Here is a 23,798-nt window from a genome sequence, read left to right as displayed (position 1 = left end):
GTTTTCCATGGATAAGTGGAAAAACATCTGGAAAATGTTTGTTGTTGGTCTGAAACAGACATGGAAAAGATGCTGATGCCATGTTAATTAAGCACTCATGAGGAATAACTAAAGTAATCAAGGTTGAATTATTCTTGTATACATAGTTAGAGATTTAATTTTTATTATTTTTCTTAATGAATATTAAGGTTTGGATTTTGTAAAGTTAATAATTGTGTGTTTAGAGCATAACCCTTTTAAAGTAGAATGTATATGCACTTGGTGGGTGTCCTTTTGGAAATCAGGTGTATTGGTTTTTAATCGGTACCATTTTCTTTTTCAAGAGCAGTGACTGGGGCCTACTGATAAAGCCTGGGCCGTGAGGCACAGATCCCAGAGTTCTTCAAGCCTTTTCCTGCCATAATAAGTGAAACTAATTTTTGATGTATAACATTTATAAGCCTGTGAAAGCGATAGGGCCGCATCAGCATTGGGAAAAAAAAATGAAATCAAAAATAAATCCTGGCAGAGAATAGCCCTTGAAAACATATACTGAAAAACATGGTTTGTCAAAATAATGCCATTATTGTGCTACTTTTGTGACATCACAAGAGAGATTTTTCCCCCCAAATTAGAGTGCCTTAAAATTTGTGATAACATTAGGGATATACATCATCAGGTTTGGGGAAATGGATCAAGTTCACACATTTGAAGCCTTGGGTTGTATTGTGGAAAGGTGTTTTTGTTCTTTCCAATGTAGGATATTTTGGGGCCATTACTTATACTCAAAAAAAATTTTGTTTTGGAAAAGGGAGGGTTGTGGATAGAGAGGATATGCAAAGGTGAAATGTATGGCCATGTTCTTTTGTCTGTCATACATATTGAACCATTTCTAATTTTTAAGGATCCTGAGGAGTTTTTTGTTTTAACTATTACATAACTAATTGTTTTGGTCATCTACTAACTTGAAGTCTCATATTGTTGTGGCACATTTTGTTATGGGTAGTAAGAAGTGGTCTAGTAAAACCTGAATTTGAAATTCTTTCCTTTGATGTTTTCTTTAACACAAAACTCTTTAACTTGTTTATTCTAATTTCATAACAGCCAATGAGAAATCAGTATTTTAAAATTTCAGATACTAAAGTTTAGATTTAATTAAAAAGAAGAAACCAGTTAGGTTGAGTAGTGCATTTTGGAAGCAGAATTTTTTCTTGGCTTGTGCATGTCTGCTTGTTGTAGATCAAAACCAGCTTTCTATTTGGCAACAGAACAGTGAGTTTCTATCATCAAATGAGTCACACCTCCACCAAGTTAATGCACTGCTAAGATTGATTTCAGTTTTACTAATACAGTATTAGAAATAGAATGACCAAAGAAAGAGAGAATGTAATAGTTTATCACATAAATACACTCCATTTCTGGCTTGCTGCCTATGAACTTTCTTAAAGTTTATTTAGATTATACCCTAATAGCTTACTTAATACCATTCTACAGATTGCTGAAACAAAATAATATTTAATCAGAACACTAGCTAAACTTAATTCACTGTTCAAAAAAGATATGAACTTGTATATTATACACAGCATTGTAAATAGGTAGTATTCCTGTGCATCCTAGAAAAAGTAGCTGTCTTGTCCCTTTTGCAAAGTATTAATATTCATACTTGAGATATTCTTTCTTGTAATCCATTGCCATCTGTGCGGGAGCTGAAAGCCTTCGATTAAGGGAAAAGATATGATAAAGTATTTCATATTTTAAAGCTTTTATTGCTTGAATTTATATAAATGAGTACCTAAGGCAGTGACTTCCACCCCTGTATGTTTAATAATAAAATTTCCAACCTTTGTCCTGTAGAACAAAATATTTATTTAGGAAAAACTAAGGTATCTCAAGAATAAATGATATTAAAAGAACCAACTTATTGTCATTGATTTTTAAAATATATTTGGGGAAATAGAAGTAAGTCTCTTATTTTTACTTTGCCAGAATGTATTTTCTTCAGTAGCAAACTTTATGGTAAAGATAGTAATGCTGACCTTTTAAATAGTGTGGGAAAAATATTTTTGGCCTTAAACTCAGCATGATTGGTTAAGTTTTTAATATTCGAGTGAATTAAATGCTCTGAAGATTTGGACAAATGTTTTTTTTTCAGGCTAGACTATGTGAACACATTATTACTATTAGAACAACTTCACATTAACTGTGACAGTGGTTGATTTGAGGTGTAAAGTAAAGCTATAAAATTTTATCTTAGCATATAAGTTACTTCTCTTTGAGTAAAGTTGGTTTTGTAAAGTTAGATGTATATAGGTGTACTGCTGTTCACAAGTGACCCTGAGAATATTCTGGTTAATGCAGATCTTTTGTTTTTCTTTTCTTAGTTTTATGTTGATAATTCGTTGTCTAAACATGAAGGCAAAAGCTCCCTAAACAATAAAACAATTTTGACATTAGGCTTACCTGTCAAAGTGCTTTAGTATTGCCCAATACAGTTACCTTTTTTTTAAAGTATTATTAACTCTTCTGAACAGAAATAATGCTGTTAAGATGATTAACTATAAAATTGCTTTTGGCATTTTAGTAAGTGATATTTCTAAAGCAACAATTTTTTAAGACTGTGACTTTAGAGAAGCTGATAAAATAAGAGAAACTTAAGTCAGATATTTCAGTGAAGCAGGTGTATTATTATTTTGTTGAAGCCCTTCATCCTAAAATCAAAGCAGCTAAATTATTTTCTCCATCTTTCTTTTATGCTGTTTCCTACATGTAAAAATATGGTGATAGTCAATATTTCCAGGGTAAAATATTTTGTTTAAACATGAAGCAGAACAAAATATCCCAATTGAGTTATCATTATTGAATTTTCATAATCTCTAAAATTATAATGGGTATCAGATATCTTATTTCTTAACAGTTGTGATTACTCACCACTTAAAATTGAACAAATATTATAAAAAACACTGAATGTAAGTTAAGCATGTACACATGCAATATTTAAAGTAGGAAATCTATAATTATGCTTTTTTGTGAAAGGAATCTCTTGCACATTCTAACGATACTAATGAATACCTTATGTTCAGTGCACTTTTAAAGTAAAAGGTTAAGTTATTAAAGATTTTTAAAGTGATCAGTACATATACAAGGTTATCAGCTAATCTTTAATCATCCTGCTGAGATGCATTTCACTTTTTATTTTTATAAGATGTAATCTGGCTTAGCTGTGAATGCTGTTTCTTTATGTTTATAATATTTTCTATTAAGGAATAAAATTTAATAGTGACTTTTAGGTGTATTAATGAGGAGCAGTGGATAAGAATAAACCTAGTAAACTGGGGGAAGGAGAGGAAGGTGTAGGAGCTTCATCATCCTTGTAGGATAGAATTATAAGAGAGAGAGAGGTGTGTGGTGTGTGTGTGTGTGTGTGTGTATGTATGTGTAGTATCTTGTACTGAATACTGAATCACTTTTCATTTGACTTTGATAATTGTCAGTGCTTCTTAAAATAAGAGTTCATCTATTTCATTTTTCATCTTTGGGTTTTTTCTGTCCTTGGACATATATGGCATGTCCATAAGTCCTACAGACCTCTATTATTCGATTAGAAGATGATCTTTTAGCACAGCAACTAGAGACTTACTTGTACGAGTGTATTCAGGTAAGGGGTATTCTTGGTTACATTCCTTTGCATCTGGCTTAAAGGTTTTTTTAATCCCTACTTAAGAACTTTATATAGCATAAAAGTTAGAACATTATAATATTTTTTAAAATCTATACTTTTAGTTAAGGATGAGTCTTTCTCTCAGGCTTTTAGAGCATACTCGAAAATATCTCCTTTTATCAAAAATGTTTTCTTCTAACCTTTGGTATATGATTGGGTGATCACCTAGAATGGCATTCCTTATGCTCTCTTTTAATTATGTTTATCTGTGCTTTTAACAAACCTTAAAAAAAAGATTTCAGATGTTACAAGTCTAATTAAAGAGACAGACAAAGCACAGTTTATACTGTAGATTTTTTCTGCAGTTCAATTAATCAGCATGTTTTCTCTTTTAATTAAAACCATTTTAGTAAATTAAAGCCCACAGCAAAACACATATATAATTTGTTTGTAATTAGCTCTTAATTGGTGGTAGTTGAAGCTTAGCACCCTTGGTTTCTTTCTTCATGATTGCCATTTTATTAGCAGCCAGTCATTAATTAATCTTTTTCTAATTAGCTTATAAAACTGTTGATGGCACATTATTGTAAATGTGATTTTAAGTTCAAAGCTTGTTAATAAGCTTTCTTACTTAGAAGAACAGAGATAAAGAAATTGCTGAAAACAGTACTACAGTTCTTTTTTTAAAAACTGTCTTTCTTATAAGGGGACTGTGTAAAGCATCTAACAGCTTATGGTTAATTTTTTTAATGCTTTTTTTCCCCCTTATGAATAGAAGTTGCTTGAATATAAAGGTCTATATCTAATAGTGACTTAAATAATAAAACATCTTTTCTCTCTCTGCTGTAGCATAATGTAATATACATATAATTTGAAGTCTCCATAACCATAATTAATATAGATGCTATACAAAGTATTACCCAGTGAATTCAGTGTTGAGTACATGATTGAAAGTGTACTGTTTCCATTTCAAAAACCACATAGAATTGGCATTTCATAACTCATTTAACTGAGCAATTCATATATATTCTGATATTTTTAAAAAACACTCAAACCATTGGAATGCATTTTGAAATACAAATAGTTCATTTTGAATATTTTTTATTGTAAAGTTGTTGCTGTAAAACACCTATACTTGTTTACATTACATGATCCCATGAAGAAATTAAGTTACATTTTGTAACAAGGGAGATAATGATTACATTAAAACCAGTGCTTAAAAGGATGAATTCCTTTATATTTATTTGATAACATAAAAAGTTGGGGCATCTCTCAGGTGGCCATAGATGACAAGACTAGTGTGAATATGCATCTTCTATTTATCATCTCCTGAATTTAGCACAATTACATATCTTATGGAATTATGAAATGCTTTAAGTGCATTCTGAATTTATTATCTACATTTTATTCTATATTATAAGCTATCTCTTAATTGCATAAAAACCCTTAACTACATGACATTCCAAATCAAACACATCAACATTTGTGCAAAGTTTTGAAAGTTGCAGAAAATATAATTTTATAAGTCACTGGAAAGGCTTTCCATTTTTGCTGCCTTGAACTTTATAATTTTTTCAACTTCAGCTATTTTCTGCCTGTTTTTAGAAAGCATTTTATGATGCCATGCAGGAAACACTAGAAAGGGATAGCTGACAAAGAAAAAATTAAAAATTGGATAAAAAGTAAATGAATAATGTCATATTACTAAAAAGATGAGAGGCTAATTTGTGCCGACTTTTTGCTAATTTTGTTCAAGCCTCAAAATGAGGAGCTGTCACCCGTTCTGTGTAGCACTGATGACAGTGCCAATGATCCATGAAATAAGCTGCCGCTGGCTTTGTTCTGATAAGAATGAACAAATCTGCACAATGTTCGGCTCCCAGAATCTCATTTTCATACTTGCATGCAGGCTAAAAGAAATAAGCTGTTTGCAGGCTTGATTAATCAGACATTTGAGGGTTTTTTGTCTCTTTGATCTCTTTCGTCTCCTAGGTAACTTGCTTGACATTAATGTTGAGCTTGAGTAAAGACAATCAGGAATTGTAGACCAAACTGATATAAAAATTAAAGACCTTAACACTTTAAGTGCTCCAGTAATGGTTCCGCTTTACTTCAGAAAACATCTGTTTTCATTTAATTAAAGAACAAAAGAGAATGGCATAAATATTTTTCATAGAGACCTATTATTCCATGAAAAGTTAAAGTATGATAATTGGTATTTTTAAATAAGTGCCTCAAAAGTGTCCAAAAGCTATGAGGTGGGGGTGGTGGGGAGATTCATAAATCTGTTAGTTACAAGGTAGTAATTTTGAGATGAGTAAAATATTTTCTGAAATGGATCAGAAGTTTACAGCTATGCTAGATTAAGCTGTTCAAGTCAGATGTTTCAAATGATTATCAGCAAACTTTATAATGGCAAGACTTTACTACAGAGAAACTCATTTGATTTTTAAAGTTTGTCTTTTAAAAATCTATACTATGTTACAAGGATGAGCCATTATATCTGTTTTACTACCCAATATGATTTACACACTCTAAACCTGTAAAATTGAAAGGAATTAAAAAAATGTCGCAGTGCGTTTGCTTGAGGTTATGCAGACGCTTTTACAAATCTTCCAAGTGGCTGTAAAGATGAATGCCTCAAGGGTCTAGCCAGGGCCCTGCTTTTCCAACCAGCTAAAGCCCTTATCTTAAATCCAAGCAAAGTACCATTAATCTTTTTGAAAGACCTTTTATGGCTTTTAATATATCCCAAATTAGAACATTTTACACCCTTGGTTCCTGAAATATGGTGATAAAAAGCCTTTAGAGCTTAATTTTCCTTACTGCGTGCTCTGACCAATTTGCAGTTCTTTGTGATAATGTTTAGACACCTTAATTAAAATGCAGCAAAATATTGGATGTTCTATATGGAAAATGCTGATACTTTAGCTACACAAAACATTTTTGCGTATATTCTTATTCATATTTTCTTATTTATTTTTACCTTGTATTGCTATTGAGTTGTCTAATGACCCAAAACAGTTTTTAATATAAAGGCAATTGACCAAGCTTTTGTGATTTTTAGGTTGGGCCATGAAGGTACAAGTGTTAGCCAGAGGTATAGGGAACCCTGAGTCTGCACAGAATATTTATTTGTAATATTGTCACATTGCATCTGTTCTCATGTTGTGAAAATTAGAACTTGGTCAGGTTGCCTCATATAATACTTTTTCCCTAGATTATTTTTCCATAGAGGATCTTATACCTTTATATTCTAAAACATTCTTTTCAGTGTGCAGAGAACTAAGTGAAGAATGTTAAGTTTTAAGTATACAAAGGATACCTTGATTTTTCATTACCTTTACCAGCCAAGTGGGACTGTCATTAAATTTTATGAAAATCGACAGCCTGCTTTTTTTTTTTTTTCAGAATATTGTGTTTAAACTAACTCATGTAAAATGCAGGTAGAAGTTGACCTTTTAAAGGAACAGAACTGTTTGAATGCATTGTTTGTGTCCTCAGTTGATTTCTTGTATTTAAACGGTTCATAAAATAATGGAGCCCTCTCATGCCAATGCTTGTTTAATGCATTATAATGTATTATTTTAAGCAAATTTATACTCTCTTAAAGAGCATGTACTCTAAATCTTTGGGTGAAGTATCATCTTGGATTGGGTTTAATGTACCTGGGAAACTTAGAGCTTTTAAATTGTTAAGAGTATGAGACCATGTCAAGATCAAGTCACATTTAAATCAAATAACTGCATGTCCTGACACAGTTGTATGTACTTTGGTTGTCTATTCATGGTCCAGATAATGTAGATTGAGAAATTTCCATCAATTAAAATGCTGGTATTGAGGTACATCTTAATTTACAATAATCTTAGAAAAGAATTTCATTATGTTGTTGATGGCAAATGGTATTAATGGTTCAAATCATTTACCTTTTTTTCAGTACACAAATTATAAACCGAGTTTGGTTGCATGAGAGAAATTTTCTGAGTGCTTTTTCATAGGACAGCATGTTCACTTATCAATTATTCAGTGCCCATAGGGATCTTGGCAAAACAGTAGAATACACTGAAGTTCCATTTGAGTTCAGTGGATTGAAATCCAAATTTTTAAAAAAAATCTTCATGACTTTTTGTGAACCTTATACCTGAAAGTAAGTGTTGTGAACCTTGAAAACTCAGCTGGCAAGCTCCAATCAGTTCACAGTAGCTAATTTAGCAGACATGAGTTGAGACTTCTTTCTCCATAGTTATGAGAGCTTTTCATTAGGGAATGAGTATACCTTTTGAGTGGTGGTAAATTAGCTTAACTGTAAATTAGACCACAAAATTCTTCTGAAGTTTCTTTCTACTGGCTAACTGATATACCAAAGACCTTTTAGTTATTTAAAATTGTAACTATCTTCCTGACGACTTAAGTGTTGGGGTCTGCCAAGAATAAGAAAAGAAAAATAGAGCAAAAAGTGTAAAGGGTTTCTGAAAATAATCACTTATAATTCTTCTTGTGAGAATCATCCAAGACTTCTTATGGACATTACTTATGGACATTGGCTTTATTTTGGCTTAAAGGTAGCATCTATATTCCGTCCTGTGGCATTTTTTTTTATTATTTATTTGTTCATTTGTACATTCATTTGTTTATTTATTGCTTTTTGGAGGGGGGAGGTCCGGGCAATTGGGGCTAAGTAACTTACCCAAGGTCACATGGCTAGTAAGTGTTAAGGGTCTGAGGCTGGATTTGAACTCAGATCTTCCTGACTCCAGGGCTGGTGCTCTATTCACTGTGCCATCTAGCTGCCCCTGGCATTGACTTATTATTTTGAATAAACCCTTAATTTAGCCTGCTTCTTCAGCTGTCCCTTAAATCAGAATCATTATTTTTTTTTCTTTGGTGGCTTTGCCAGCTAGTATTGACCAAATTTTGCTGTTCTTACTTTGGTTGTGATATTGTTTCCATTCACCTGCAATTATTGAGACAATTTTTATGCTGAAAATTCCTATGGACCACCATCCTTTTATGAATATCACTTTAAAGATAACACCAAAAAGCAGTACATTGAAATGATTTTGTGTATCTTGTATTCTGAAGAAGAAAACCATATGAGTAGCCTGTATTAGTAGTCTCCAAAGTGTGGAGGAGTATAGAGGGGCAGGGTGGTGGGTAGTAAAGAAAGGGGAGTAGTCATTCAAAGGGTGGAATGATAGATTGCACCCCACCCTTCCTGCTGTAGTCAGTCCTGGGACTTGTTTCCAGCACTGTAGCAGACCCTTCTTCCATTGTGGACCAGCACTCCTACTCTACTCCTGAGTAGTTCTGCATGTTCTCAATCTCTTCCCTTCTTTAGCAGTTCCTGAGGTTGATTATAGCCTAACTTCAGCCTAGACATCTCCATTAGATGCTGTTCAAGTAAAATCACCACCCTACTTACCTTCCTGGCTACATCTTCCTGCTGTACTCATACCCTTTCTTCCAGATCACTAGCCCCAAGGAATGGACTCTTTATGCGCTGGGACCCTGGGCAGAGAGTAAATTCTTTGCCCCACTTTTTCATTCATGTAGGACAAGTTGAGTCACATAGGATAAACAGAAATTAAGATGGGTTGCTGAAGATATTATGTTATCTTTTCCCAAAAAACCTACCCACTTCTGTTGAGTCTACCACTGTCCTCCTAAGTCATCCAGATCCTTAATTTTGGCCTTAACCTCAGCTCCTTACCCAATGTATCCATTCAACTGCAAGAGCTTGCCATTTCTATCTCTAGCCTATCTGTTATATATCTTCTCTCTTACATAGCCACTACCCTAACATAGGCCATCATTACCTCTTGTTTGAATTGTGAAATAGTCCTTTAATTGGTCATTATTTTAAGTCACTCCTGATTCTAATCCATCTTTTGCACAGCTGCCAATGGTATTTTCCTAAAATATGTCTGATTATGTAACCTCTCTTTCCCCCAGTCCCCTGAGTTCCAGGGATGGCTACCAAAAATTTTGACTCTAGTATGAAATACTTCATTTTATCTCATGTCTTTAATGTCTTTTATAATATACATAATTATTAGTATAGTAATGCATACTATAATTTATATATCTCTGTGTGTGTAAATATATATAGGGAGATGCTAAAATCTTTTTTTTTGATAGGAGTGGCCTATACTATCATTCAAGCGACACACACACACACACACACACACACTATGCTGGCACACACACACATCTATATTATACTATCACTCAAACATTTTCAACAGCTAGCACTGTGCTAGACTTTGTGAGGTATACAGAGTAAAACACAAAGTGCTTGCCCCTGAGAAGCTAATCATTTTATTTAGGAGGTATATAAATGAAGCAACAAGAAACCAATATAAAATAGTATATAATTAGGTGGAAGTATGTTTTATATACCTAGTTCATAGGAAGAAGAGAGATCTTAATTAGGCTGAAATGAGAAAACCTTTAATGGAAAGGATTTAAATTAGCAATAAAGGGAAGAAAACATAAGCAAGGAAAAGAGAAGGGAAAACTACTGTTGTATGCAGAAAGTGATATAAAGATTAGCCTGATACAGGGCAAGGGTCTTTATTGGAAAGTAAATATTTTAGTCTTTTCATTATACTCTATTTGATTATCCTGGGAAGAAGAATAATTTAAGACCTAAATGTTAAGTAATTATCCATAAAATGTAGGGATTGATCTCTTTTTTACTCTCAGATTTTGGATAATTGAATTCTAGTTAGGTTCAAAGTAGCTATGATATTAGTCATAATGTGAGTTTTTTTTGGGGGGGGGGGGTTTGCCTTTTAGCTTGGCGTAAAAATTACCAAAGCTGTTGCTTGCCGCAACTTTGTAAAAGCCAAAAAAGATGCTGAAACTTCAAAAGAGGCTCGAAAAAAGAAGAAACTCGCATGGGGGTAAGTCACTTCGAGATTTAGATTATAATTAGTATTATAGCCATATAAATCACCCAAATATTGTCATTGTGTTTTTAGTGTACTTCTATAATCTTGATTTATTTTTTTAGATATCATTACCTAATCTCTATCACTTTGTAAATAAATATAGAGACTTTTCCTCATCTTGAATAATATTATTTTGTAACTGGTGAAGTATTTGAAAGATTGAAACAAATATGATGTCATTTAGTTACTTGTTAAAAAATATTTTAATTATTTAATTGCTTTAATAATGACTGCGATTTGTACTTTTTGTTTTAGGTTTGAAGCAAAGAAGAGATGGGAAACCAAAAGCAACATGGGATATATGTAACTAGGCCTTTGTCCTTGGAAAGTTAAAACTCTTGGTATCTTACTGCTCAAAGGGAACCAGCTAAATCTGATACCAGTTAGAGAAAGTAAACATCAGATTAGTGGGTCAGTTTTCCCTATTTTTTCAACCTTTTAAAAAATGTATATTATTTTGTTTAAAATTTAGTTTTTCTTAATAAATATGACAATATAGTTAAAAATATAAAGAAAATAATGTATATATTCATCGGTGCTTAAAGTATTAATGAAATCATTTATATGGATATATCTGCTTTTGGTTCATATTGAAACTCCTTTTTGTGCCATAGAAAATAGTATTTTTTTAATTGCCATGGCCAAAGTAACTTTGTCCTCTAGTGGCTTCCATCTAGTAAAGAGCCTTACTTAACAAGCTTGGTTACACTGGTGGTCAGAACAGGTATAACCTGTAAGCAAGCCTTGCCCAAACTTAATGTAATAGCCTTGCAGATCACTTGCACTGATAGGGCCTCAGTTGGACTTTATTAGAATAATATATTTATGTACAGCAAAAATTATTTGCTTTTCTACTATTTAATGAATACTTAGCAATTGAGATCCATGTAACAAATATTTATGATCTTAAACTGTACTCATAGATTTTGTTTTTTAAATAATTGTATTTGTTTGTTAGGAAGTAGGTCATAAGTACGCCTAAGCATATAACGAGACAAGCCAAGAAACGTTCAATTCTAATACAAATGATATTTTATCTAAACATTTATTTCCTAGAAAATTGGGTTTTGTTTTGTTTTGTTTTTCCCATGGCTGCCTGGTAAAAGTCAATGAATAATTTTAAGTAGCTTTGAGAATGGAAAATGTCATACAGTTTGCTTTGGTTTAAATTCTGCCTGAGAATAGACATAGACTATTCACGTTTCATCGTCTCTTTTATCTCAGTGATTCTTTGAATTTTAACGTTCTCCTTAGATAGCATATTAATCATGAAGTTTGGATATTGATAAATAAGTAATCATTTTGATATTATTTGAAAAATGATGTTTTAAATTCTTTAAATATATTGTTTGGATTATTCCATTATTCTCTCCCTTATACACACACACACAGGCATGCATGCACACACACACACGCATACATTTAATTGTTTTGGAGAGTGGATACCTTGAAAAATAATCTTACCTGTCATTACAGAGTATAAGAAAATATGCTAGCATTGCAGAATTCTAAAATGAACTTCAAAAGATCTTGTAGAGAACACATAAGCCATCCCACAGATGGGTGTTTATTCTTTGCATCAAGTTCTCCAAAAGAAAAGATCATATCACTTTGTTGTTCTCAATTCTCAGAGGTGGAGAAGAGCTTATCACCATTGTCATCAGCTAATGTTGTCTTCTGAGGCCAAATAATCCTAATTCCTTTGAATGACTTCCAGTTATCTAATCTAAACCATCTCAGGGGTTATACACAGTTCACACTGTGAAAAATCAAACTCAGATTTTTTATGTGAATTGAAAACCAAACATACATGAAATATTAAAGGAGATGGTATGCAGGTGTGCCTTTAAGAAAGTCCAATAAATACAAATCTGAATTTTTAGAAGGTATATTTTAGCACATTATATCTCAAAAGATTTTTATAATCATGAACTAGTAGAGCTGGAGATTTTTGTGGCTACAGATACTAAGGCTTAGAGAGATGACATAACTTGGCCAAAGCCACATAGTCAGTCAGTAGCAGAACCAGGATTAGAACTGAGGTCTTATTAATTGTCAGTCCAGTGTTCTTTAGACTGCACTGTAGTTTCTATTCAATGTGATTTGGTTTTTATGTTAATGTTCCTTTTTGTGTTTGGGGGAGAGGGAATAATTAATTGCTGTTTGAGGTCACAGAGATCATTGTTGGCCATTTAAGGAATGATAATTCATTGAGAAAAATGGAACGTCAAGAGATCTTTTACCCAGTTTGTAATTAATCTTAAGAATCTGAACTGAATATGTTGTTTTTCAATTTCTATTTTTCTCTTTATACATGACATATCTTTAAGGGCACAAATATGCCACTTATAGAATCCCTGTTATATTCAAAGTCATTCTAAATGTCTAATAGAGGTGATAAGACATTGTAATACTAACCTACTAACCATTGCACAGACCTATTCTGTAAGGAAATATGTAAATTTTGTTCAGAGGAAATTTTCTATAGTAGCAGGTATTATTTCTCTGATTTATCAGATACATTGTTTAAAACTATAATTTTCTGGGAAAAAAATGAGATTGCTGTGCTTGGTGTAACTGTGATATAATGGAAAGAGGAATATTCTAGTCTTCAGAGGACTAGTCAGAAGGTTTGTTTTTAGTACAGGTTCCACCATTAGCAGTGTCGCTTTGAGCAAATCATTTTCTCTTTCTAGGTTCTAGTTTTTTTCTCATTTGTAAAATGGGGATATTGCCATCTGCTCTCTCACTAGATTATATAGTAAAATAACAATGAAAAAGTACTTTTGAAAACTACTAAACCTGTGCAAATGAAAAGACTAGGGAATTTATTTTCCTTCTACCCATTCCTTCTTTCTGCCTCCCTTAGGCGTATTTCCTTCAGGCATTGCTTAACTCCAGGGGTAGTGCTCAAGGCTAAAATTCCTTCCTGACCCACAAGTTCAGCTCTAGTGACTGACATGGCAAGATTTTGAGAAGTATTAGAAACTTGAACTACTTAAAGATTTCCCAAATGCCTAAAATTTCCCATGTTTTACTTATGTCTTGAAGCCTTAGGGAAGTTCTGTGTTTTAAGGTACTTGTTAAAAGCTCTAATGGGGAAGGGGTGGGAGTGGTTCAGAGCTTCTAGGATGCTGCCTGAGCACTGCTTTCTAGCTTAGGGGCAGTAAGGGGTTCCTTTTGAATAATAGTGTCTTAGTGGAAAGGGGAGGGAGAAGTGATGCTGAAGGGAGCAGCCATCAGTGGAGAACCTAAAATCTACCACATCTATTCTTGGGACACTGTCTGAAGTGCCTTGAACTGCCTCTGCAGATGCATTATCCCACATAGGATGTTCTAAGCTAACCTTTGATGTCATATGTAGAGAGCAATTGATGAGGCAGTTTTCCCTGCCAGGGCGGATAAGCCCCCTTACTGCTCAGGGCATCTTCCACTGTGGCTAAGAGACTGGGTAGAGGCCTGGCTCTCCCAGGCTCTGGGGCCAGCTCGCTATTGATTCTCTGTGGTATGCTGCCTCTCCATTTTCGATCATATGAATAAGAAATTTTACACCCTTCATTTTAAAAATCAAAATGATTGATAGAGTGCTCATACTACACACGTATATGGCTATTAACATTCTCCATACTGTTCTCAGCAAGAAGAAGGGTACATTCTAGAGGAGTCATAACTCTTATTACCTGAAGCTTCTACATATACATTTACTGCTCCAAGAATGCTGGAGTTAAATTAGTAATGTAAATGTCAGTTATTGTTAACAGAGATTAATATGTTTCAGGCCACAGGTATGGCGTTAATGTAGCTGATTTATTGTTTAAGTACTTCAGGCTAAAACAACTTACCAAAGAATAGTAATTTCAAGCTTTATAGCATTGATTCTGAGAACTGAAGTTTGCAGTGCATTTTTGTTTGGCAGCCCTCAGGATGTTTCTGATTTTTCAGTAGAACATTCTATTTCTTTCACCAAGAGGAGAGCTTGAATATGGTAATCTAAGGCCAGTTATAATTAGTTCTGATGACAGACTTAAATACCACTGCCAAGGTTGTAAATCAGTAGCTAAACAGGTTTCTACAACTGATCATAAATCTCTAACTCCATATTTTAAATGCTTCTATTTTTGAGGCAGACAGATATGAATGGGGAGGACAGGGACAGGAATAAAATGTTACTTAACTTTGGACGTTGGCTTAGAATGTCAAATATCAAGTCTTCAGATAAATACTTATGTACTAACAAATTTGATTTCTTCAACATCTTTTGCTTAAGTTGTTCCTGTGCTTGTGGTTTGTCATTTAATACATATTTAGTGCAGTAAAATGCACTAAATTTTTGTTTCACTTGTAAAAATACTAAGTTTAGTGATATAAATTCAAAATGTGATAGATGAAGAAACAGGTTCCGAGAAATCATAGAGCCAAGTAGTTCCAGAGCTGAGCCTTGAATCTCATTGTCTCCTAGTGATGAAGAGCTTCGGTATTTCATAGCAGGCCTGCAGAAAAGTGGTATAAAATTTCTATGATACATATTCCACAGCTCCAAAACCTTTCTGTGTCAAACTGATGTTACAAATAATGTGCCATTTTTATTGTGGAATTTGTTTTCCTATTTAAAGAAATGATAAATTGAAGGTTGTAGAAACAGGTGACATTGAGACAAGTCATACATAGGAAAAAATTATGATACCTCCATTGTCAAAGGTTCTGGAACCAACTGAAATGCTTCAAGTTTTCCATGTTGGCACAAGTCACCTTTATTTTTAGTATCTGGCAGAACAACAAATGCTTTGCATGTCAATTTAGTATTTTTCAAGCCAACTGTTTATTCTCTGGCTTAAAATTTACACTCTGCTAAAGTCTTAGCCATGACTTCCATGAAACAAATAGTAATATTTGGACAAAATATGTACACGTAAATCTTTTCCAAAACCAAATGCCGATTGAACCAATGCTGGGTATTTATGGCATCACTGCCTTCTTAATATGATAATGGATCTGAGAGTGCTCTGAGAAGAACAAAGTGCTTCATAAATGCAGCATAGCATTACTTTGTATTTTGTGTATACAAATAATTTGTGAAATTAGGCTAAGATACAGTTTGCAGAGTCTTGTTGCATCTGAATCTATCACTTGCATATTTTCAGAAACACCAGAAATCCTTGTATTAAAATAAAGTTTTTGTCTAAGTACACAGAATCATATAAGAAAATGTCTCAAGAGGTTTTCTCCCTACCTAAATGATCTCTTAATTGCAAAATCCAATGACCTTTTTTTTTCCCTGTCTTTATAATTCCTAAATCTCTGTGAGCATTTAATGATGCTGACCACCACCATGTGCTCCTGGATACCCTCTCTTTTCTGAGTTTTCCTGACAATGATCTCTCCTAGTTCTTCTCCTACCTATCTGATTACTTCTTTGCAGTTATTCTTTTTATTTATTTTTTGTCATTTATTATGCCTTTTCTTCTCTGTGTAGGTTTATCTCAGGTCAGTGTCCTAAGCCCCCTTCTTTCTCTTCAGTCTCTGATCTCATTAGCTCCCATGGGTTCAATTATCTATATGGACAACTCCCAGATCTATCTATACAATCCCCTTCTCTCTCGAGTTCTGGTCCCATATCACCAGCTACCTATTAGACATTTCCAATCAAATGCCCTATAGGCATCTCAAACATAACATATCTAAAGTAGAACTTATTATCTTCCCTCTGCTCTCGCCTCAAAATCCTAATTCTCTACTTGTTTTCATAAACACAAGTAGAACCATCCTTTTTGTCACGCAGGTTCTCAATGTCAGCATCATTCTCAACTCTTCTTCCTTATCCCTTCATCTTTTTGTTTTCTAAATCTTTTCTTACCTCCATAGTATCTTTCTTATCTGTTTGATTTTCTCTCCACATAGGTTCCACCATTGTTCAGACATTCATCATCCCTTGACTATTAGAGTAGCCTCTGTGTACCAGCCTCTTTCCACTCTAGTCAGTTCTCCATGTATCTGCCAAATTTGGTGTTCTTAACGTCCAGGTCTGAACATTGACTTGTCTGCCCAAAATTCTGTTTCCTCTAAGATAAAATGCAAACTTTGCTTGCCCTTCAGAATCTGATTCCAGTCTCTGTTTCTGGGCTTATGGCACATTGCCTTTCACATATTCTATCTTCCAGCCAAACAGACCATACCATTTTCCATATACTACATATCATTTCCTACCTGTATTCCTTTTCATGTGCTTCCCCTCCTCTCTTCCTTCACATGATATCTTTAGCTTCTATCAGGACTCATCTCAAGTGCTACCTTCTACATGAGACCTCACCTGCTCCTCTCCGGGAGGGGTGTCTTTGCTTCTAGGAATTACTTTATATTTACTCTTGCATGTATTTTGGGCATATTTGTCTTATCTATGTAGAATATAGACTCTTCAGGGGCAGATCGCTGGCATGCAGGCAGCATTTTATAAATGTTTATTGAATGAACTTTGACAGATAGCCTATGGATGAAATAATTTATTTGATTCAACTTAATATGTTTTATATTAACCAAAAGCTTCAGTGTAAGAGACAAGGAAATACAGCCTTTATGATGTGTCTTCATTCTCTGAAAGCAATAGAAAATGCCTTGGGAATTTTGCCATGAATAGCACAAACTACTGGTGACCAGCAGCAGCCACACATATCAGACCAAAATTTCCATAAAGAAATCTAAAACAGCACCTTTAACAATTTGGGTCTGGTTTCAAAATGAAAGCACTTGCTAGGCATGAAGCAGGGGTGTTCCATTCTGTTATTGTAATGGAGACACTAGGAAGGCGTATGGTTTACTAGAATTTTCTCCAAAATTCTATGGTATGATGGGATTCCATTACAATTGTATTTTATGGCCCTTATTACAGTTAAATGAATGCACAAACTTTACTATTTGTCCATCCATTCAGTGTTGTTGAAGTTGGACATATTGTCAGATATACTTGTAAAAAGTCAAGAACTCGATGGAGGAGGAATACATGAGGATAGCTAGGTGGTGCAGTGGATGGGGTGAAAGGCCTGGAGTCAGGAAGACTCATTTCAAATCCAGCCTCAGATCCTTATTAACTGTGTGACCCTGGGCAAGTCACTTAACCTTGTTTGCCTCCGTTTCCTCATCTGTAAAATGAGCTGGAGAAGGAAATGACAAACCACTTAAGTACTTTTGCCAAAAAAAACCCCAAATGGGTTCATGAAGAGTCATACACCACTGAAACAACTGAAAGACAACAATGAATTACATTTTTGTTTGTGTTTGTAAGATTTGAGGGGAGCTGAGGACAAGTAGAACAGGGATAATATTTCAAAATGAAATAGATTTTTTATTTTATAGTTTTTGTGCCCTGACCCAGTTTTCTAATCTGCAAAGTGGGGACTATATAAATGTTTGCTATTATTATCATTATTGTTATATTATGGGATTACAGCATAGAAAAGGGAGAAAGAGACTGAACTAGAAATATATGTTCTTTTGGCTTTTCTTTCTACTCTTGAGGACTGCACCAAACAAATGCTGCAAGATTGAAAATGCATCCTTCACCTTTGCAGACCATTGGCCTGCTCTTATTGAATTGCCACAAGGGGTCTTCTGTATCACTAGCCTGCAGTGAGGTAATCTTTCCCCAACTCTTAATTTGCAAAGGTGTGTCTGTCCAGTTAATACTTGTTCATTGAGCTAAAGGTTGAGAAACAGCTAAGGTACAAGCTGTAATTACTGATGGCTGTTTAATATTCATCTTTAAATTCTGGCATGTTCTCAAGTAGTTTTATTTCACTTAACTCTAGGGTGTGTGTCAGTTCTAAAGCTAATGGCTTGATGGGCAGCATGGAGTCAGGACTGACCCAAATGACTATTTTCCAATTTGGGTCGTACTTGGAGGTGCTTTAGGAAATTAAAATCAAAGTATTTTGCATCTCCTATGACTTTACTTTCACAAATAATAAACTGTTTGATTCTCACAATAACCTAGGGAACTAGGTAGGGTAGGGCAATGTAATAGCTGCATTTTAAAGAAGGAAAACTTCTGGCACTGAGAGAATCACTAAATCATGAGTGTTATGAGCTACTGTCTTCATATCAAACTGTGTTTTAGAAATAGTGACAAGATTTTGTTAGACTTTTAAAAATACCAGTTGCCAAATTCTGGGAGTTCTTCTGAGTCTAAAGCTTAATAATGATAGCTAAGTTGAAGAGACAGAGAGTGTGTATGTGTAACCTGCTATTTTCTCAATGGGCTCTATGCCTAGATATATCTAGAAATCACTGTGACTTCTAGACCAGAACCCTCCTAGACAAGAAGTCATATGAGCATTTGATTCCATGAATGGCCTAGGGGCTTCGAGAAACAATCTATAGTGTCATAAAGACCAAATGGGTTGTAAATTGATTTTAAAGATTATGTAGCTTCTACCAGAGCAGACTACATTCTGTGAGTAGGACTGACACTAGAGAAAGGAATTTATAGAATATATATATGTATGTATGTGCATATGTGTATAATATATATGTATGTGTGTATATATATATACATATGTGTATGTGTGTGTATATATAAAATCTGCTTTAGAGATGATATTTCTACTCTAGCTAGGGCACTCTGCTTATTCCATAAATAGGCCCCAAAAGTTCTACCTCTGCATTTTTTTCTTATCTTATTCCCTTAACTGGAATAACTCCTCCTTTTCCCCATAGTCTCTATAAGAATCCTACTCATTCTTTAAGGAATAACTGAAGTCTTACCTGCTGCCTGTGAAGCCATTTCTGGCTTTCTTTACCCACTATAATCTTTCCCTCTCAATCTGCTGTAGACTGGACCACACATTTGGTGCTTACATAGTACTGCCATGTATTTGCTATACAGTTCTAGCATGGTACTCTGTACACAGATACTTAATAAATGTTGATTAAAAGTCTACCTCTAACTAGAATTTTAACTGCTTTAAGGGCAGGGCCTTTGGCTTGGAGTTCTTTGCAGTACTCTGCAGCACCTCCTGTGGGGTTGGGCACATAGTAGACACTCAGTATATACTTAATTATCTTTTGGTGTGTGGTAATAGCAATGGAAGAGTTGTTATTGGACTATTGCTAATAAAAGACCATTTTAGAAAATTTACAGAGGTATGTTCTATTATCCTAAAAAGCTCAAAAGAATCTTAGTTCTAGTTGCACTGACTCTAGTTTATATCCTACTAATATGATGTTGGGCAAGTCACTTTAATCTCCCTGGGCCTCATTTTCCTCATCTGTCTGGGGAAAGGATTAGACCAGATGACCTCCAAAGTCCCTTCCCACTCTAAACTTTGATCCTATGATCCTTCTGATATCCTATGCTAACATGATACTTTTGGAAAGTTCTGTATCTTTACACCTATGTTCCTATTTTTATTTTTATATCCTTATGAGAAAGTGAAGTTTTGTTTCTTCCAGTTAAAAGTGAGATTTTTTTTCTGTTATATGATTGCCCTTCTTACACATTTTATGCACTTTGTCATATTCTATTACCTATACTTTATGTATAGATTTTGCTTTCCCACCAGACTTCCAGCTATAATAACTAGAATATTGCCCTGTTTTTCCATATTTTTGCATATTTTTTAGGGCTTAGCACAGTGAACTGTGCATAAGAGCTGCCACATTAATGTTTTTGTTGAAGTATATTAGGACTGAAAAACAGCATCTCACACAAATTATAGTTATGTTGCACACTTCAACCATTTTATAGATGTGTAAACTGAGGTGTTGGAGGTTTTAAAGTGATCTATCTTAACCTTCACAGCTAATAATATCAAACAGCGTAGTGTAGAACCCAGCTTCTTTTCTATTTGTCTCATTGTTCTATCCCTGAGACAATGTTGTCTCCTTAAATGCCCAAGTTTAGATAGAAGTTGGAGAGAGCAATCAATGCAACCATTGCATAGCTTTCATCATGTAAATAAGGATAAAGAATTGTAATGTAGACTAAAAATACTGAATCTAATTCCTTTAATATATGTGTATATTACACCAAACAGGCCAGTTGTATTTGTGAATATAATGCAGTAAATCATTATTTTCTAAAAAGAAAAGAAAGGTTCTGTGTCAGAGAACTCAATTGGAATCCTAGTCTGGCACTTATTTCCTTTCCAGCCTCGCTACAAAAAGAGAAAAATTCAAAGTGTGCTGACATAAAAGTTCTATTCCCCAAGGCAGAGGGCTTAATTGAAGTCCTCAGATGTTTTAGTGCACCGTGGAAGGCATTTTTATGAAATTCATACATTACTAGAAGTGGATCCAACAATCCTTGAGGTGAAAAACCTTGTAAATCATGCAGGAGTGATCTGACTAACACAGGGACCAATGCCCTGGTTTCCTTAGAGATTCTCTTTCTCCCTCTACACCTTCATATGAATTAAAATGTACTGAGCTAGTTGAATGGTAAGAGCATTTTCAAAAACTGAACATCTTCAGGAACTAGAAGAAAATGGGTCTTCCTATTTTTTTTATGTGTCAGAACTACCACATTTTATCTGGAGATGTTTAAAAATTCAGGTTACTTGTTTATATTCACACCCTCTCTCTGGATATTTTTTTTGTATTCATATTTTGTTGGTTTTGGAAAAGATCTGAATATTAAGTCCACCTGCATCTGGATCATTAAAAAGATCTAGCTAGGTTGTCTTTTGGCAAAGTACAAACTGACTGATACAGAGCCTGATACATTTGCTTATGTAAAAATATTTACTCTCCCCCAGCTGGAAATGATTTTTTTTCCCTCATCTGATCTAATAACCCTTTATACTTATGCATATATTATAATTTATGTTATTAAATTCAACAAACGTTTATTAAGTGCAAGACACTATTAGGTGCTGAAGATAAGGATAAAATGAGATTCATTCTGTACTTGAGCTTTTGATCCAAGAGGTGGCTTAAGTCCACCTGGGTAGATACCAGCAGCATTCAGAATATGACAATGATGATCAGAGTAACTCACATGTAATGCCTTAAGGTTTACAAAGGTCTTCGTGTGTTATATCATTTGATTTTCACAACACTGAGCATTATCGTTTTTGTTTTCTAAGGAAACAGTGCTTAGTGGCTCTAGTGACTTAGGCTCATAGGGATTTTGAACTGGAAGGGATCCCAGTCATCTCATGGTATAGGTAAAGAAACCCAGAATACTTACATGATTTGCCTGTTTAATGGACTTATGCATTTGAGAACTTAAAAATTAGGAGTAGAGTGTGTACTCTACATTTATAGTATCTTCTAGATGTTCCTCATCCCCTTATCTGTCTGAGGATATGGTTATGGTGGCTGGTGCTGAGTGTGAGTTAAACCTGAATGTTAAATCTGAAGCATGGAGAGACATCCTTATACCCTCCACTTCTTTCTGTTTCAAATGATAAGCCATGGAAGCTGATATCATTGCACTGCACCTGTGATCTATTATCAGTAAACACAGGACCCTGAAACAGAGGACCTCAAATTAGCTGATGTGCTGTCTGTGATTCTGTGAAAGCCAGGTGGAAGACAGCTTCTCAGCCTCATTGGAAAACTGTATCTTCCTCTGGATGCTTTTGTATCTTCCCTTTCCTCCACCTCAAATAGGGAGCTTTTCTTTCCCTCTGAACTATGCATTCCTAAGCATCTTGGACTTTCACTCAGGTTGGAGATGAGGAGGTGAGGTCAGAGTGTGCCTCAAAGGACTGAAAACTCCCTCTTTCAGACCATCTGCTCATCTCAATTCATGAGATCAGGGTTCCATTCTTCAGGAAGGATGCTACCCTGAGAGGAGCTAAATGTTAAAAACATGACTGAAAGAATGCTAGGCTGGCAGTCAGGAGACCTAGGTCATAGTCCCTGCCTTGACACTACCTGGGCTCTTGTTTCCTTCTCTGTTAAACAGAGAAAGTTGACTAGGTGGTCTCTTAAGTTTCCTTCTAGTTCTAAGTGCTATAAGACATAATAGTTGGGCGCCATTTGATTTCCTCACCGTAGGCTTAGTAAGAGCTCAGTAAACCTTCCTGAATCACTTTGGACAAGTCCCTTCCCCTTGTAAAATGAAAGAATTCAACTAAGTGACCCCTAAGGTCCTTTCTGGTTCTACCATTGACACTTTAAGTTCTCTTTCCATCACCTTTCCTAAAGTATCTCTTTGCTGTATGGGTTACCATTCTACTTACCCCTTAGTAATCAAGCTTCTTGGATTACAGGTGTGAAGAAATAGCTACCCTCAGCACTTAGTTTGTCAGGAATGGTTAAACTAGGAATGTACCAGATATATTGCTTTTTGAACGTTGGGGTTTTTGCCTTCCCAGCAAGACTTCCTGGTGGCTTCTTTGCTTCCATGGGGGTGGTATACCCTCCCCCAACTCCACTGAAGCACTTTTCATGATATTTGACAAGTTTATACAGCCAATAGGTTGCCCAGTGTTTTAACAGGAAACTTCAGTTTTCAGCAAAGGACAATGTGAATGTCTTTCAGAAAATTGGGGATGGGGGGAGCTATCAGGTTTCTTTACAATCCAGATAAATCCCTTGCCAACTGGGATCTTAAAATGTTAAATGTACTTTCACTAAAATGTCCTAATTTTATTATGAGGAAAGATGTAAGGAAAAGCCATTTCTCTAGCTATGGAATGCTTAATAGGCAAGGCTTTTTTTGCTTTTTTTTTTTAAGGTTAGAAAAAGAGGCTAGAGAAAAGGGTTTTTAAAGCAGACAATGCTCAATACAGTGTTTTGCTTTCAGTGAGGGTTCAAGGAAGAAAACTGCCTCTGAAGTATTTTCAAAACACTCCAATAACACATCAGAAGGAAGAGAAAAGTTCTGTGTTTCTGAGGTGATAATACATAAGTTTTCCTTTTGAATAAGTAAAGGGGTGTTGTGGGAAGGGTTATTAGTACATACTAAGAAGACAGTGATTTTAGGCCTAGAAGGAGCTATCATTCACACTTGAGCTGTCCATGGAATTTATAGAAGATCATAACCACCATTTTGGCTTTTCCAGAGTGAAGCAGCAAAACATGTCTGATGGTTGCTAGGCAACCATTAGCCCATTGCTCCCTTCTCTATTAAACATCTGTCTTGTTTTAATTTAAATTTTCTAAATGGGAAAAATAATGCAACAGTGTTACTAATGTGAACTTATGACGAAAATGGACCCAAGATGCCCAATCAGCAGTGACTGTGTAAAGAAGGTTATTGCCAACCT

The 23,798-nt window shown here is 34.7% G+C and overlaps 1 protein-coding gene across 5 annotated transcripts in view; it reads left to right on the top strand.

Annotated features, from left to right (window-relative positions):
• FAM204A (family with sequence similarity 204 member A) overlaps window positions 1–23,798 on the top strand; it is a 107,744-nt gene that overhangs the window by 24,177 nt on the left and 59,769 nt on the right. For 3 of the 5 annotated variants that reach the window (XM_069099054.1, XM_069099055.1, XM_069099056.1), the window contains 2 exons: window positions 10,436–10,542; window positions 10,846–11,161. The exons of 1 other annotated variant lie outside the window; for it this stretch is intronic. In XM_069099054.1, coding sequence (XP_068955155.1) covers window positions 10,436–10,542; window positions 10,846–10,897 — 159 coding nt within the window. In that variant the 3' untranslated portion in view covers window positions 10,898–11,161. Of the gene's footprint in view, window positions 1–323; window positions 10,543–10,845; window positions 11,162–23,798 lie in introns of those variants that run through there. One more of the 5 variants, XM_069099058.1, reaches the window with a different exon arrangement.

Source organism: Petaurus breviceps, unplaced genomic scaffold, assembly GCF_028583685.1.
Source record: "Petaurus breviceps papuanus isolate PSGF00001 unplaced genomic scaffold, PetGlider_PUasm1.0 37, whole genome shotgun sequence".
Taxonomy (NCBI): Eukaryota; Metazoa; Chordata; class Mammalia; order Diprotodontia; family Petauridae; genus Petaurus; species Petaurus breviceps.
The sequence above is the reverse complement of the archived record's forward strand: the minus strand, read 5'-3'. Positions and strand labels throughout refer to the sequence as shown.